The sequence below is a fragment of the Macrobrachium nipponense genome, chromosome 19 (genome assembly GCF_015104395.2).
Source record: "Macrobrachium nipponense isolate FS-2020 chromosome 19, ASM1510439v2, whole genome shotgun sequence".
Classification (NCBI taxonomy): domain Eukaryota; kingdom Metazoa; phylum Arthropoda; class Malacostraca; order Decapoda; family Palaemonidae; genus Macrobrachium; species Macrobrachium nipponense.
The window spans coordinates 26,901,474-26,920,318 of NC_061088.1; the positions used below are offsets into that span (position 1 = coordinate 26,901,474).

Sequence of the window (18,845 nt, forward strand, 5' to 3'; positions counted from 1 at the left end):
AAAATATGAAAAACGTATTTTCATAACAACGAAAAAAAGTCAAATCTAACAAAAAGTATACACTATTTAAAACTCAAAATATACAAAACGATGGAATACATACTAGCATTCTATGACCTCAATTTATTTACCAAAAGATTAACTGTAACGTTATCTTCTCTAGGTCTCCCCGATGCCACGAGAGGCTTTTAACGGTATCTTTTCCCTCTGCTAGTGATGAACAGTTAAGGTCGGTTTCTTGATAAGTGGAAGGTGTGAGCGCATACCAGAGTTAATTAAATTTAGAAATAATGTCAACATTCCCTTGATAATATCAATCACTGGATATCAATGCTCACATTGACGACGACGACTTTCGGGCACAGGATAAAAGCAATGAAAAAGGCAAGTTTGTCTAAAATAGTATTTGCGAACAAGCAAATACCATTTTAGAGAGAGAGAGAGAGAGAGAGAGAGAGAGAGAGAGAGAGAGCTATGGTACTCAGACATCTCCATTAAAACTCGAGTACTTTTTTAGTAGATTTACGTCTAGGCGCCATACTGGATAAAATCACGGGAAAGGAGCAAAAAAAAAATGCGTAAGTTGAGAGAGAGAGAGAGAGAGAGAGAGAGAGAGAGAGAGAGAGAGAGAGAGAGAGAGTACTGTTATCTTCATTACGGCTACTTCATATACCTTGAATGGTTTGGGTTGAGTGGATCGAGAGGAAGATCGTGACATAATAACGTTTTTTTTTACGAAAAGGAAATATTTTTTCAATCTTTCTCTCTGTGATAAGGCCGCTGAACTCACAAACTGTGGGGCCCGTGTTCGATTCACGAACCGGAGGGAAGAATAGGTGCGTTCCCTAAAATCCGGTCTGCTTCTGTTAACCTCAGCAGTGAATTCAGTACCTAGACGTCAGTCGAGCATTGTAGGTTGCAACTGGGACGCCGGAAGAAAGAGATACGAATAAAAAAAAAAACTGTAAAACTTACCACCACAACTCGAAGGACTCAACGAGATCACCCTAATACCACCGGGATGAAACCATTCATATACGATACTCTCACCAAAGAGCAGACAGGGTAATAACAAAGGACTGAGAAACATCGCCAAATCCTACAGCGCCAGATTTTAGATAAGAATTTGCCTTTAGCATTACTGAGGCCCTTCACTGGAGGTAAAGACGCTAATAAGAACGATGAATACTGGCATTGGCAAGCGTTATCAGTATACATAATTCTTGGGGCTTCCAGATCGAAATGGCACCGGTAGCTTATTCACCCTTGTTAGCCTTGAAGTTTATTTATGTTTTTTTTTTTGATGATGGTGATTCACTAAGCCATATACGTCAGCGCAAGAAATAGCTTCACAAAATTTCAATCTACTCACATACTCTACCGAGATTTAACTTTTTATTGATATACCTCTTTTATTGGCGTGAAGAGCAGACTCAAGGTGAAATGATGTTATCAGTCTTAAAGAAAGTCTATGGCTGACCTATACAAAGCTTGTCATACCTTGTTTAGATGTACCCTAAGATGAGACGACAAATTCGACGGCACAATAAGGAGATGAGGATTGAGACCTTAAGAATATAAATAAGTTCCTTCACATAAGGGGAAGGATGATATTGGTTATTGAAAGATTATAGGGTCACTTGTATGGTAGAGTTTTGATTAAGACACAGCAGAAGAACTGACAGGGTAATGGCTTTTACGTTTAGGCAAGAAATAAGATGTGTATTTTAGAAGTTTATTATGGCAAACCTATATACAAAGCTTGGGAGAGATGTAAAAATTATGTATGTTTTCTGCTTAACTTCAAATGAAAAAAAAAAATTGATACAGAGACAATAGAGAGGAGATTGAGGTTGAACGGTTAGTTGGTAACGCGCTCAGAACTATTACCAGTGTTGATGACGAAACTAAAGTTTTCTTGATATGTTATGATAAATAGACTAACACAGGTGAAGAGACGAATCAGTGTTCTGAGATGATTTGGTTACATGAAGAGAAATTAGGACAGAAGTCTGGAGAAGCGTTGGTTATTCAGAAGACAGCAGGAAGGAGAGGCACTGAAAGAAGAGTTGGAATAGAAGGGATTTGTATCCAGAAAGAACTGGAGTGACAGAGATGAATACTCCATTTTTTATGTAAAGGTGTTTTGCGGGGTGGGGGCGTCATCAACATGCTGCTGATGAGCCTTCGATGGGGCTATATGAGATAGCAGGTGTGGATGCTTTCGACACAAGGGGTTCAGGGGGGGAACGTGGCAATGAGAGTTTTGCTATTCATGCTACCACCATGTCTCATAAAAAAAACTGTATATTATACAAAATAAAGCGTAGAATGTAAGTGTATATAATTGCCATTTCAGCATTTTTTTTAAAGAATGAATAAAACATTACTTTCCACTATCGAATTTTACATTTACTGAAGAATAAAATAATGTAAAGATAGTTGGTATATGTTTGAAATTAATCATTCAATGACAATCATGGAAATTAAGTTGACACGGAAAGAACAAGACTGAAAAAATTATATATTCCTGCAGTAATGCATTACATAAGCCATTTCATCCTCCAGAAACATCTCCTTGCAACATACGTTGTCCCATTCGTTTTCTGAACGTCCAAGACACCAACCACTGCTATGCAACGAGGCCGCCTCACTTACATGAGCATCTACCCCAACATCACTAAAAAGAACCAGCTATAAAACCCACGCAATGCTTCAGACCCTCCGGGAACTTGCCCAACCCGATAAAACAACCTCAACCTAAACAGCCCAACCCCATGCAGTTGTCTCAACCTCACAAGGAACCTCCTCCTCTAGGAAGACGGAATAAACACAGCCAATTCCTATTATGGTCAACGCGCCCTCAACTAGACCGAATGTGCATTTGCTAGTCAAGATTATTCCGTTAAATGGAATTTTATTCTTTAACAGATGCTTGGTAAAACATAGCTTATTAATATCAAGTTATGCTATAGCCAGTCCTTATTTATAATTTCACTACACATTATCCAGTACTTGCCCATGATACAGAGGCGTTAATGCATATTAGCATTATAAAATTTTCTTTTATTATTATTAATCTGGTCATTTTCAGTTACACGGCAGCCAAACATGGTTATGATGATGATATCATAAGTATTCTGTTTCAGTACAATTACTCAAGTACATACATGCATAAAAATTAATATCAAGTGCAGAAAAGTTTCAATACCAAACAGGGAACAACATCGACAAGAGCCAAGATAGCCCCAATGAAACGCACGTGCATACAAACGTATACAGTCATTCCCCAGCCATCATATATTTACCTCTGGGGCAATGAAAATAAAGCACCAGAGTACATGGTGTGATGGATGGAATATGTTTATCTTCAAGCAACAGAGCCATGCTAACAAGCAAAGGCGTTAAAAATAGTTGCAATATGAACAGAGAGAGAGAGAGAGAGAGAGAGAGAGAGAGAGAGAGAGAGAGAGAGAGAGAGAGAGAGAGAGAGAGAGTCTTTCAGGATGTATATTTACGCTCAAAACTAATACTTCTTCAAATACTAAAAATCTGTAACTATGTCAATACAAAAACAAAAAAATCTGTACAATACAAAAAAAAATATATATATAAAATTCTGTAACTATATCAAAACAAAAACCATCCAACTGGTAGGACGTCACTAGTTATGTAATATGTATTTCTGAATGATAGTCATAATTCGTTGATAAGGAGCTTCACAGTGAATAGAACATAAATATTGATAATATTCTAACATGTGGAGAAAAAAAAATAAATTTAAATAATACGTACCAAGAGATTTCTGAAGTTGTCTTGCATTTTTTTTCTTTCTTTTTACGTTCATGTAATCTTGCAAGGATTGCGTCGAACGTCATACAAATAGTCACTAAAATTATAATTCGAAGTAAACCGATTTGACCCGCGTAGGCCAGAATAAATATGAATGTTTACAGTTAAGTAGTATATGAATTTTATCACATCACCGTGATTCATATACACGCATTAAACTACAAATGTCCTTTAAGATCTAATTCGCTCATCATCGGAATTAATATATTTTCATATATGTTAACCGAACGGGAATTTTTTTTAGTTGATAAAGAAATTCATCGGCTCATGGGCTCGAACCCCGAAACCAAGAATACAGGACGTACAGTGACGCTCTTTACCCAAAAGGCTATCCCGAGAGAGAGCATGCATCAATCGCCATGTATAAAAGTCCTTTAATATTGTAGTAGTAGTAGTAGTTGTAGGTTGCACTCTGTACGGGATATATATAAATCAGAAGCCTAACAGTTTTTTCTTTTAATTCTTATTTTTTTCTAACAGCAGAATAAAGCGCTATATTACAACAGCATTGACAAAAATACAAAGCGACAGACGAAAATGAAAACGCATTGGCACATAGTCGGTTCCCCATGCGAATGAATATATGAATAGTAAGTTTATTTTAACTGCCACTTCTTGTTATACCAACACACGCTCACAAATCCAATCAAAGACAAAACATCCATTCTCCTCCACCAAAAAAAAAAAAAAAAAAAAAAATTAGTCGGCATCTTTCCTAAATATGGACAGGGAATGACGGCACAAGTCTACAACACCTCTATTCACCTCCTCTCTGCCCAGCAACAAGGAAGACTTTCTATTTTTTTTTTATTCACGTCTCTTTTTCAAAGCTTCGTCCGTCTTCAGTCTGTTTTGAAAGTATCTCTTCAACTTTAGTAGTTAAATTTTTTTATATAAAATTTGTGAAGCCTTGTGACATAGAATGTCAGAATTTTTATGGAAATTGAATCGTATATAAGTACTTGTCACTGATCTTTTCCATAATATTAGTTATCATTATATAAGACAGCATTCCTATGGGACACCTCAAAATACCATGGAACGGCAGTAAAGCTACTGCAGAGTAAAAATCCTATAAAGATAATAAAACGGTAAACCAGGAATATGTTAATGGGATTTAATGGGCAAAGTTGAAGTATAACAGGTGTACACACACGCAAACAAACACACACACACACACACATACACACACACACACACATAATATATATATAATATATATATATATAATATATATATTATATATATATATATATATATATACATATACCTTACAAGCAAGCTACTGCATCCTGCAAGAGATAAGGCTCTCCCCAACCGCGCCTTGTAGTTTATGTCCCGACCCACCAAGAGGGGCCCATTACGCGTAACCCGATCCCAGACACTCATCAATATTCCCCAGATGAATAATAGGCAGCCATTTATATCTTGATCAAGGGCCCGCCACAGACTTCAAGGTGACATCAAAGAAAGAACCGGCGGCAGCAGTCTCCTTGGATGTGCGTGAGCTAAAGGACGCCAATTAAGGACTCTAGCACAGTTTTCCGTTTCGTCAGGAATAAAACCAACCAACTTGATACAGAAACTGACCAATGGTATATCACTTGACGTTGCGAATGAGAGAGTATGTTTATGGGAATGACAGTGAAAATATAGCAAAGAAATTATCCAAAACACGCTACGGAGCTATAAAAACAATTAATCCTCATAGATACAAAAATTTACTACAGCACAGAAGAACTGTTACGACCAACCCATTTTTTCAGAATAGAAAAAAAACGCAAATTAAGAAAACCTTTATCTTCCCATTAAAAAGCATTACCGAAGGTTTAGAAAAAAAAATACTGCTTCAATGGACACCACGCCATTTTTCCAAAAACTCATTCTCCTAAGATGAAAAATAAAAGCTAAAAAGAGAACCACGAGCATTCAGACACTACAAACATCCGCCAGGGTTAAGCAATGTTAATTACACGGATGCATCCTCATTCAACTTAATCTAAACTTAGGGCACAGAGCCCTGTGTAGGACTTATGGTGTCAATATCCTTCGCGGCTCTGGGCAGTAATTGATGCCTTGTAAACGGACCCCAACCCCCACCCCTCCCCTTCTCCCCAAACGTAATATTCCTCTCTCCAAATATATATCTAACCACCTGTTGCCACTCACGAGAACCACATTTTTCAGTTTCCACGAATTTCAACGATAATTTTGTACTTAACCAAAAGCATAAACTCCTCTAACTAACCTTTCGTCACGAGGCGAAGAAATAACACGACAATTAAAGTAGATTTCATGACAATAGAGTAAGTTAAAGTCTCAATTCTACTGCTCTTGCAAACAAAATTTAACTAAAGATATCCAGACAGGAAAAAAGGCAAATGGTACTAAAGGTAAAAACTGATATAAATGAATATGTTATTATTCAAAAGGTAGACATGCTTGAGATACAATTACCGAAAGCCGGAATAATAATAATAATAATAATAATAATAATAATAATAATAATAATAATAATAATAATAATAAAAACTTTACGACCGCATCAGCAGAATATACAGAGCAGGCTTTGGCGCCATACTTAACTATACTGTCAAGGATATTATCATTATTTTTATTACTACAAGCCAGTCTACAGCCCTATTTGGAAAACAAGAATGTTGTACGAGTAAACCCAAGGATCTCAGTAAGGATAGAAACTGAAAAATAATGAGTAGAACGTGAAAGAAAAATAACAAAGAAAAACAAAGGGAAGTAACAACACATAAGATATTCTAGAACAAAGTAATATGAGTAAAGCGTATGATAAATAAAGTTGTGCCATGCGTCTATATAAATACTAGAACTGGACCCTCAGGCTGGATGCTAATTATGATATCAAAGATTAATACCTTAAAATAGGACCTATATTTCAACCGTAGACTATCATAGTTCCTCATACGCCTTTTATTACTCATACAGACATTCTTGCTTCGCTTTAAATACATAGATAAGAAAAAAACAAAGCAGAGGAGAATATATGTGTTGAGAAAATTAAGTAAAAAAATAAGTTAGCAGAATGAATCGGGCATTAATTTCAAAATATTTTTTTTGTTTTTGTTTTCCGCTCAGTATTTAAGAACTGCATACTTATCATTAAACAATATTCTAGGTAACATCCACTATTTACAGAAAAAAAGGTCGGAACAAACTGAACGTCACAAATACTAGCATAGAAAAAAACCAGACTTTTAAAATCACAGCTGAACAAGAACATTTAGATTATTATATTACGTCTACTTTTTGCTGCCCTACGAGAGAGAGAGAGAGAGAGAGAGAAGAGAGAGAGGAGAGAGAGAGAGAGAGAGAGAGAGAGAGAGAGAGGCTTATCGTACTGCTATACCCAAAATATTACACCACAGTTGTCGTGACAACCAGGCCATTTTCATAGATATCAATGTAAGCAATCACCCTTAAAAAAAATAAAAATTAAACAAAAAAAAAAAAAAAAAATAAAAAAAAAAAGTCAGCGAAGCTGATGCAATTCTACTCAGTCACGCATTGATTGATGTATGTAAATTAAATGTCTGTTCGTTGAATTACCTCTGGCAATGTTATTTCTTCTCTCTCTGTTTTCAATAAGTTGTGTTGTTGCAAAATAAAGGGCACCGCTTCCGTCCACAAGGCTGTCAATGGTCCAGGTAATGAAATTGCAGGGTGCACATCCATTAGAATGAACCACGCACAATGTAAAGTTGACAAACGCCGCGTAATTACGGCAAGCTTACAAAAAAGTAAATACATAAGCGCTAATGCTTAAACAAAAATAATAAAAACATGAAGACTAAATATGAGATGGAATCATCACAGAGAAAATGAATTATAAACGGAACATATTCATCACGCGATTTACTCATCAACTCGAGACTTTTAAAAAATGCGCTTTTTGGTATATAAAGTTATGATCTAAAAACGAATATAAATAAGTAAAGATGCGTTATTCACCTCCAATTATCAGAGTATGCCAATGACACGTTTCAGAAATTAAGCCTCGACAGAGGCCAATGCATTACGCACCAAAAACACGAGTTAAATGTCTGATTTTAAATGCATACAGAGACAAACACACACACATAGATATGTATAGTATATATTCGTGTATATATATATATATATATATATATATATATATATATATATATATATATATATAGGTGTGTGTGTGTGTGTATTTATATGCGCAGTAGTTAAATTCATAATCAAGATAGTGGCATTATCATGAAAGTTGTACATAATCAGATGATTTTTCTAAGTGGAAGTGAAAAACAGTATTGTAAAGGAAATGACTGAATAATATATAAGCTTTGTATTACAAAGATGAAAGGAATTTGTGGAGAACTGTAAACATTCTGCTGATGCCAACCTTTCTTGTATTAAACCCCAAGAGAATGTTTACAGATCTTAGAAAGACTCATGTAAAATGATCATAATAATGCCATTATCTTAATTATCAATATAACTATTACATGTGTTCGTCAGAAAGCAATTTACCTCCAGAGACAGAAACTAATACTATAAGACATGAGCCCGAGAAAGCAACCAAGGCGTTTTGAAAAAAAAAAATAAATAAATAAAAAAATAATAATAAAAAAATAAACAATTAAAATGACAGAGGCTGCCAGCAAATAAAAAAAATAAAACAATTAAGGGTACACCATCCAACTGCAGCATGACCTCGAGAGAAAGTACCATTAGCATGCCTACCCTGGGGCCAGCGTCGTGGTGAGCCGTCAAATCGAACCTATCTTTTCGCCATTTGTACCACTGCGTCATTACCCGGCACTGCAAGTCAGTCATCCCTCTCACACAGGCCTCATTAGGGTGTCAATGGCTAATCTCCACGCGGGGGGAAATAACACACCAAGGCGTAATTGCATTAAGTGCCAATTACTCAAGTCTCCACGTTGGAAAAAAAAACCAAAAAAACTGGAAGTGTACCTCCCATTTTCAGCGTACCTCCAAGCAACTAAGCTTTTAGACTCAAGCGCATCACCACGTAACTGAGCATTTAGATTAATTTTAAGTGTATTTCCAAATAACAAAGCAGTTAAGATTCATATTGGGCGCACCTACAAACTACTATACTTTGTTTTTTTCCATCTGTCCATCCGCCTGTGGCGTTTCCGTATGGTAACACAGCGTCCCGGGCTTTAGATAGTTACATTCAGCTTACATTCAACAATAATAATAATATCCTATTTCGAATATTAACGGTGTACTTCGCATACAGTAAATTATTAAAACACTTTTCAGTTGCAAATGTACACCCAGATATCCTTTTACTTACCTAAAACTTACACATACCGTAACTATTTAAAGCCCGGGACGCAGTGTTACCATACAAAAACACCACAGTCGGATGGACAGATGGAAAAATACAGAGTATAGGCGCTTAGACTTTTGATAGGTACTACCTCCATGCAAATGAGCGTTTAGACTCATTTTAGGCGTACCTCCAAGCAAAATGATAGGTTTAGACTCATTTTAGGCGTACCTCCAAGCAAATGAAGCGTTTAGACTCATTTTAGGCGTACCTCCAAGCAAATGAGAGTTTAGACTCATTTTAGGCGTACCTCCAAGCAAATGAGTTTAGACTCATTTTAGGCGTACCTCCAAGCAAATGAGAGTTTAGACTCATTTTAGGCGTACCTCCAGAAGCAAATGAGTTATTTAAGACTCATTTTAAGGCGTACCTCCAAGCAAATGAAGTTTGGAACTCAGTTTTCGGGCGTACCTCCAAGCAAAATGATTTTAGACTCATTTTAGGCGTACCTCCAAGCAATTGAGCGTCTAGACTTATTTTAGGCGTACCTCCAAGCAAATGAGCGTCTAGACTTATTTTAGAGGCGTTACCTCCAAGCAAATGAAGCGTTTAGACTTTATTTTGGGGGGGGGGGGGGGCGTTTACCCTCCTCCAAGCAATTGAGTGTATTGAATCATTTTAGGCGAAGCAGAATGGAACCAGTTGCCCGGCTGAGTGATTTGGGAACACTGATCTAAATGGGAAGGTACACAACAACAACGAAGTATAAAATGGCGGGTATGTTGGGCAAGTCCACTTCATATCTTTGTCTCCATACAAGGCCCCTGATATCACTCAGTATTTACGCATGCGCCACAGCTCCTTTTCCAAGAATAGAACAATACTTGGATTATATTCTTATCATTCTTCTCCGAACGACAGCTGCTTCCTTGTTCATTTTCTTCTCCCCTGACATTTGCTTTAGCGAGGAGCACAGAGATGCTTGCCAATAACTCCTCGAGACTAAGTCTAGATAACTTCATAAAGAAAATTATATCTCTCGAGCTGCCTTGAACCACAATGGTCGAGCAGCGATGGATAAAAAAATTTATAGCTAATAAAATTTTTATGCTATGGCATTCGTCTTCCAAGTACCTCTTTGTTCTAGATTATGGTGTCTCATAAAAATCAGGAGTTATGATAGATGGAATCAAATTGTAGTTTAAAATGTTGCTTTCCAGGTCTGGCCTTGTGCACGAACTCAGCTGAATTTTAATTTCATATTACGAAATGAGTTTTTACCTTTATTTTCCCATATGGTTTAACAGCAGAGCGTAACCTCAATTTGCATATAACATCTCTATATTTTTCTATATTCCTGTAATATTTCAATACCTATATTTTCAAATGTAGTACTTTAAAGGAAAAAAATGTCAAGTTTCTAGGTACTTACCAGTATCATTTCTTACAATAAATAATCCTATGTCTTTGTTTTCACATAAGCCTTGGATACGAAGAAAACCATTAGGAATCGCTCACATAGAAAAGAACAAAAATCAAGCACAAACAATCTGTAATCTTTACTACCAAACAACCAAACCGAAAGACCTTGAACCAAACTACACCGAGCGTAGTATGAGAACGGAATGGGATTTCATGACAGGAGAAACCGTGGCAGTGTCCATCAACACAAGAGCTCTTTAAGACAACGGTTCTCCCTGGGTACGACCGTACTGTGCTCACCACATTCCAAGATGATGTGCACATGCGCAGTTTTCTGTTGCAGTGTAATCTGTTACTTTAGTGCAAAATGAAAGATGGGGTTCTTTCTACGCAAAATGTCAGATGTTCACTTAGTGCTATTTGGAAATATTGTAGCGCTGTATCTGTTACGTGCATCATATTTTCTTCTCAGAAATTTGTACATAGCTTTTTTTTCCTGTTGTATTCAGTTTCATTATATTCCAGCCTTTACTAAACTTTTAGGGAATATTAATGACATAAAATATCCGCATAACAATAGGAACAAATGACTATTTATATTTAACAACAAATCACTTAGACTTCCATTTTACAACAACGACTGTTCATACATACGGAAACTAACTAATTAAAGTGTGAGTGTATGTATCAGCATAGACTACTACTCTATACATTTTATATAACCTTGCTTCTCAATAGCCGTATGCTAGTAAGTACGATTTTTTAAATATTTCAATGCATATGCTGTTATATAATAAATGTGTTAATATATAGATATATATATATATATATATATATATATATATATATATATAATATATATATTATAGAGAGAGAGAGAGAGGAGAGAGAGAGAGAGAGAGAGAGAGAGAGAGAGGTCTCACACCAAGCTGTCAACATACACATACCAACGTACTGCATTTTCTAGCTCCCATGAAAACGCCAATTCAACTATATATCAATATCATTATTATTATATGAGGGCCGGGTCATCCCTTTAAAACAAACCCGGGTCGTCCCCCGCCCAAACCCGACGGGTCTTCCCTCGTCGAAGACGACTCTAAAAACACAGTCCCTTTGAAAGAGTCACAAGGGAAAGACCGAGAGAGGAAGAGATGCCACCCATGGAGATCTTTATGGGCTTTTAATGTTCCCCTACGGAACACATACCTCCCTTACATGACCATGGACATTAGGGCCATTAGGCGATGGGCGTGGAAGTCGTGGCTTTGACGCCCATCTACATGGGTTTACTCAATTATTTTCTTATGTCGTTTTTTTTTTTTGCGAAAGCTGTTTTTTCTTTTCTTTTTTTCTTTCGTCTCTTGTAATTGTTATGACGTGCAAAGGTAATTACAGGGAGGGTATAGTGTATACTGCGCAACGCATTCGGTGACAGGAGTTAGTTACTTCAAATGTGTATTTGTTTACACGCAACAGTAAGCTGGGGTCACGCTGGGGTATACTCGTGTACTATTTGTATGCGTAGTCAAAAGTAGAAATTGAATTACCCAAAAATAATGCATTCATTTTTTATAACTGCATGTAAATAGCATCACATCTACGTATATTACATACACATACTCAAACATATATATATATATACATATATATGTATATATATATATATATATATATATATATATATATATATATATATACATATAATTATATTATATTTGTGTCTACACGCATGTATACATTTGTAAATATGCATGTGTGTGAACCTGCAGAATGAATATTGAATAGCTCCACGGAATTATAGGATTACCTCGTCGAGGCCATTCTCAAGAGAGAGAGAGAGAGAGAGAGAGAGAGAGAGAGAGAGAGATCTAACGATAAAAATGAAAATGACATGGGTCTAAAAGTTAATTATTATGAATAAAAATGACAGATGGATAAGAATTCCAGTGATCATGAGTCCAGGAGAATCGCTATAACTCCAGACGGCATCCACTGAAGAACAACTTGAGAAATATCAATGTTAACTGAAGAAAAAAAATTTATGCGAGCTGATCATTTCAATTTATTGTAACCTGACGATATTGTTCGATTTTATATTGGCTAAGGTATCAAAAGGTATAGCTCTCTCTCTCTCTCTCTCTCTCTCTCTCTCTCTCTCTCTCTCTCTCTCTCTCTCTCTTCGTACTTAGAGTAAAAGCGTTAAAAAAATTTCTACAGGGAACAGCAATAAAATCCTAAACACTGCTCTAAAATAGTAATGTTAGAAAAATGTTCATGGATAAGCAGTAAATATAATTATGTTCCAAATATTCCCACAAAGTCATAAATTTGAAAACCGTTCAAGAAAAGAATCCAACGGGTAATAAAAAGATAAACAAAGAGACATTAACCTTGAAACGGCCATTTAGCAAAAGAATGAAAACTGCCTAAATTCAATATATGCAAAATAAACAAATAAAAAATTCACAAACCATAACTAAGAATATAAGCTATGTAAATATAAGAAACAAACAAATACATCAAATAAATACACAAAGAAACATAAGAGGCCACAGAACTCCTTGGCGTTGACGCCAGGTTGACGGACTGTTTACTTAATGGTTTCGTCTCGGTTCCTCGTTATGCCCCACCGTCCTTCTATAATTAACGTTCCTTTACCTGCTTCTGTTTCTCTGTTTCCTTTATGGTCATTCTTCTGCTCCATTTACTCAACATGGGCTTGGTCAGCTGCAGAAACCTACTATCAGCTCTAATTCTTTTAGGGTGTCTAATGCATATTTGTATTTTGTATGTAAGCGTATTTTTCCAAACTCACTCGCTGAACGCGCAAACTCTCTTCGGATCTAGGCATATGACAATAATGTACTCTTAAAATTATGCTACTCAAAATACCTTTTTTTCATCCGAATGTTAATAATACTCATATCTGTTCTTCTCTTTTCTTCTCTAAATAGACCGTTCTGTTAAAAGTCCTGCTAAAATACTAATAGCATCTACTGTGTTTTGCATATTATTATTAAATAAATAAATAATAATAATAATAATAATAATAATAATAATAATAATAATAATAATAATAATAATAATAATACCCCAAAATATCTTAACAGAGACACGAACATAAACTTAATACCGTAAGCCAACTGAATATCTAGTAACGGCGAATCCGAAGGATAAAAATAACTCAAGACAAAATCGAATCGAAATAAATTCCCCAACAAACAAATAACAGCGTTATGAAATCATAGCAGATCTATAGCTTCCAGCGTCTAGAATCCTTCAGCCGCGAACGACCACCATTCCCCATCGCTGGGGGGATCGAATTACATCTTCACGGCGTACGGTAAGTTGGTTGACACCTTGGCCTTCCTTCCTAATGCGTTGTTCTTTTTATCAAACATTTTTATTTCTTGGGCAGGTAGCTTTCGTTATTTCCACCGTGGAAAAAATGTGCATCCATTACTATTATATTATTATTACTATTCTCCAAAAACAAAGTAACTGCGTATAAAATTATTGCTTTCATAGAGGACCTCAGTGATAAGGAGGAGGCAGACGTACCTCTGAAAGCTTGGAAATAAAGAATCTCTTCTTTCGAACCTTCCTTATTACTGAGGTCATCTAGGGAAATTATTATGACATGTAACGAAAGACAACATCAATTACTTGATAAAAGAGAAAGTGTAAGAATTAAGTTATTTTAACGCGAAAATAAGTAAATATATTTCAAGATACTATATAATACTATGAAGCCCCCGTTTTTTGGAAGGAATGGTTTTGAATAAATAAGGGATGTATTTTTTTTACTGTTAACAGCAAAGAAATACCAGACTCTGTAATCACAGGTTTAATAATTCGGTAATCAAAAAAGCACTTGTTAGAAATCAAAGAGCAGGTCACGATTATAGTATATATTATATATATATATATATATATATATATATATATAGATATATATATATATATATATATTGTATATATTATATTATATATATATTATATATATATATATATATTAAATAATATATATATAATATATATATATATATATTATATGTATATGAATATATAATAATATATATATATAATATATATATATATATATATGTATATATATATATATATATATATATATAGTATCTATATAAGATATATATATATACATATATTATATTATATATATATAGATATATACAATTATATATACTATATCATATATTATATATATATATATATATATATAAAACGTGTATGTACGCATGTTTTTACTTTACGTTTTTACTTTAAACATTTTTAAAGCTGTTCACCAACGTATCAATTAAGCAGTCAAGGAGAAAATGCAAAATTCCTTGCATAACTAAAAAAAAAAAGATAAATAAAAAAAATGAGCCAACAAACAAGACAGCTACAGCAAAGGATAAAATAATAAACCCGGTCTGACCCCTACGACCCGGTTCCGTCCCTGCCTTTATCTCGCTCGGACGTTCAGTTCTATAGCTGGTGATGTCAGCAGTCTACATATCATTTTTCCTGCAACGTTATTAAGTTACACTAATGCCTATTTATATATAGGAATTTGATTAGTTCTCTTTATTTTTACCAAGTCAGGAAATGGTAGACTTCTTCAGATTGAGGTGTACCTATAATTATAGAGCAATGAAGGATTATTATTACCATTATATTGTATTCTTCTGCTGTCGTTAACTAAGCAAAAACACAAAACTACTTTCTTTCCTTATCCCTCATATGCAAAATTCTAAAGTCCAGGTCATACGATGTAATAAATCTATGATTACTGACTGCCCTCTGTTTGGGAAGAATCTATATAATGCTAAAACTCTGTCTTGTTTGTGTGTCTGAATGCACACTGGGAATCACGGAAGTTTCTGGGAATTCTGAAGGCTTCTGGAAATTCCGAAGGCTTCTGGGAATCCCAAAGTTTCTGGGAATTCCAGGGGCTCCCAAAGGCTTCAAGACAATCTCCAGGCTCAGTAGCCTTTGGATTTCTTGAACAATACTTCACGATTCGCGAGGCTGCAGCAGAAGGAACTGAAGATATCTGGATTCTTGAAGACTTCTTCAGGAAGCTGTGATAATCCAATGGCTGTTTATCCTGGAGTTCTTCAGGAGCTGAAGACGGATTCACAGGATCATGGAGTTGTGAAGAAGTTGTAATCCAATGAGTTGTTCTACTGGAATTCTTCAGAAGTTGAAGACGGCATCAAATGATCCTGGAGTTTTTAAGACTTCAAAAAGACATTATAATCCAACGGGCGTTTCTCCAGTAATGCTTCAGAAGCTGAAGACGGCTTCAAAGGATACTGGATTTGTGAAGACATCTTCATGGAGATTATGATCCAGTGGGTGGTTCTCCAGGAATTCTTCACGTGATCCTGGAGTCTTTAAGACTTCAAGAAGCCATTACATGTAATCCAATGGGTATTGGATTACATGTAATCCAATACTCCTAAAGTATTCTCCAAGAATACTTTAGGAGCTGAAGAGCGAAGACGGCTTCAAAGGCTCCTGGATTCGTGAAGAATTCCTCAAAAAGGAATTTGGCACGTATAGTGCACTATTGGTGACATTATGTAGAGTGAGACCAGGGTAAAGGTGAATGTTATATTTATATGTCAATGATCAAATATTAATTTAACCTTAAATATGAAGTTTGAACTATATAAGACTGAGATTTCATATACAAGTAATACAACATCCATAATCCACTAAAAATACCACTGCACAGAAAGATGTCAAGGTCAGGTCACTGTCGTATTTAGGGATCAAAAGGTAAAAGAAGAGCTTAATTTATGGAGTCTGGACTCCTCACGACGTGCTGAGGACAGCAGTCTCCAAACGACCCTGTTGTTTATTATGCAAGGATTTATATATATATATATATATTATATATATCATATATATATATATGGCATATATATATATATATATATACATATATATATATATACATAACATATATATATGTGTGTGTGTGTGTGTGTTTTATATATATATATATATAATTATAACACATATACTATTGTGTGCATGTACGTATGCGTTGCAATTCCCATTTACGCTCTTGATATACAATCCTGAACGCAAGAGTATAATAAGTACAAGTAGAGAAAACGGCGATAAACTTTGCGCTACCAAGAGCGAAAACAAAATGAAAGCGACCTCGGCCGATAATTGGGAACCGATCAATTATACCTCGCTGAATGCAATGCCATACATCTGCGAGGAAACCATCTTCAACTACAAGACTCCGTTCCTAAATGGAATCTATTGTTCGAAGTATTGGGTTTTCCTTATAAGAAAACGAATTAAATGGATCACTAAGCAGTTGGCCATTGTCATGTTAACTATAGCAACGTAGAGGAAAAAAGCAATGGAAATAACATATAAGTAGCATACAAACTCAACGACACACGGTGACCTCAGAAAGCACGAGAGAGAGAGAGAGAGAGAGAGAGAGAGAGAGAGAGAGAGAGAGAGAGAGAGAGAGAGAGAGTTTAAAGCTTAAAACCCGCAAGACCGACCAAGTCGTTTGTAATATAATATCCTTTTTAATTAAGCAATGAAGCAATGCGGCCCTTACATTTCTCCTCGGTTGCCTTTATCGCGCTCTTAATACCTAGCTACCTTAAGGGAAGAACTATAGTTATCATTATTATAAAGGCAGTTTAAATGATTAATCCTATAATTCGAACAGACAAGTAATTTCAGTCGAACTTGACGACTGAAGATCTCCAAACGGCTACAAGTAATATGTAGGCGAAAATACTTAAAACTTCGAAGTAGTTCTTTTACACTTCATTCTCATCTTAGCTACAAGTATCTTTGATTATAGCGTGTCAACTGTCAAATGAATATCCTCGCAAGCTGGCATGCAGGCGCACACACACATTTCTATAGTTACGTGTTTGCATGCGCGCGGGTTACGAATTAAGAGAAGTGTTCATATAGAACGAGAAATCGGTATGTCCTACAGCAAAAATATAAAAAGGCTCTCAATATTCGAGATTCTCTATTTCCTCAAAGAAGTCGTCAGTTCTTCTGATAGAAAATCAACGAGACGAGATATTTTAGCTCGAGATGGCTCGATCGAAACCCGCCAGAAATAGCTCATCACATTTTAAATAAAAAAATTACCCAAAATATTTTCTTGGTAAATTCATATTCTAGCACGAAATCTTTCGGTTTTCCAAAAACATCCTACGAAGACAGTACTGAAGGATACAAAATTACATTAAACGAGGAATCAAAGGATTTGACACGAACGTTACCGGGTAATCCACTGGTATTTTCACTTACCTGGAATCCAAATCGCGTGTTCGTACGATGGCATAATTGCAAGAAAAACTACTCACACCATAAATCACAGATTCAAAGAAAATAATAATAATAACAACGACAATTCCTTGAGAGAGAGAGAGAGAGAGAGAGAGAGAGAGAGAGAGAGAGAGAGAGAGAGAGAGAGAACCACCCAAAAAAACTTCAGAGATGATGTAGACCAAAAAGACATGAGATAGTTCTAGAAGAGAGAAAGAGCAGCTCTAAAAAACTTCAAAGAAGATGAAGGACAAAAAGACAAGAGATAGTTCTGTGAGAGAGAGAGAGAGAGAGAGAGAGATGAGAGAAAGAGGAGGAGAGAGACAGAACTGAGAGAGAGAGAGAGAGGGGTTCTAAAAAACTTCAAAGAAGATGAAGGCCAAAAAAGACATGAGAGAGAGAGGGAGAGAGAATAATTCCAAAAAACATCAAACAAGATTAATATTCCAAAGACAATTCATAGTGCTGAGAGAGAGAGAGAGAGAGAGAGAGAGAGACTTACCTCAAGCCAGTCGCGAAGCCAGGTCACTGTGGGTTTGGGCTCTCCCATCACCTCACACTCGATGATCACCAGGTCACCCTCTTCGGCGTCGATGGCCCTTGGCTTCCGGACAAAAATAGGTTCGTTGCTGTACCTGTCAACAGGTTAAGGCGTTCTTTTAGAGCCATGTTTCTTAATACACTGAATTTCTCTTTTTTTTTATTTAATATTTTTCATATGATCTGGTGTTTTAATAACTTGGTAGCCACCGTTTTTTTTTTAAATCTGATCCACGAGTGAAAATACCAAATCAGTTAATCAAATATTAAGCTCAGTTTTTTTTTTTCACTTTTTACTTTTTCATTTTATTGTGTGTGTGTGTGTGTGCGTGTGTGTGTGTGTAATGCCTAAGAAAAAAGAAAAATGATTACGAAAGATCTGAATGAAAAT

At 35.6% G+C, this 18,845-nt stretch overlaps 1 protein-coding gene across 5 annotated transcripts in view; it reads right to left on the reverse strand.

Annotated features, from left to right (window-relative positions):
• The window catches only part of LOC135215357 (myosin light chain kinase, smooth muscle-like), a 473,102-nt gene that overhangs the window by 432,760 nt on the left and 21,497 nt on the right, over positions 1 to 18,845 (reverse strand). For all 5 annotated transcript variants that reach the window (XM_064249925.1, XM_064249941.1, XM_064249931.1 and 2 more), the window contains one exon: positions 18,417 to 18,549. In XM_064249925.1, the coding sequence (XP_064105995.1) occupies positions 18,417 to 18,549 (133 nt within the window). The remainder of the gene's footprint in view (positions 1 to 18,416; positions 18,550 to 18,845) is intronic.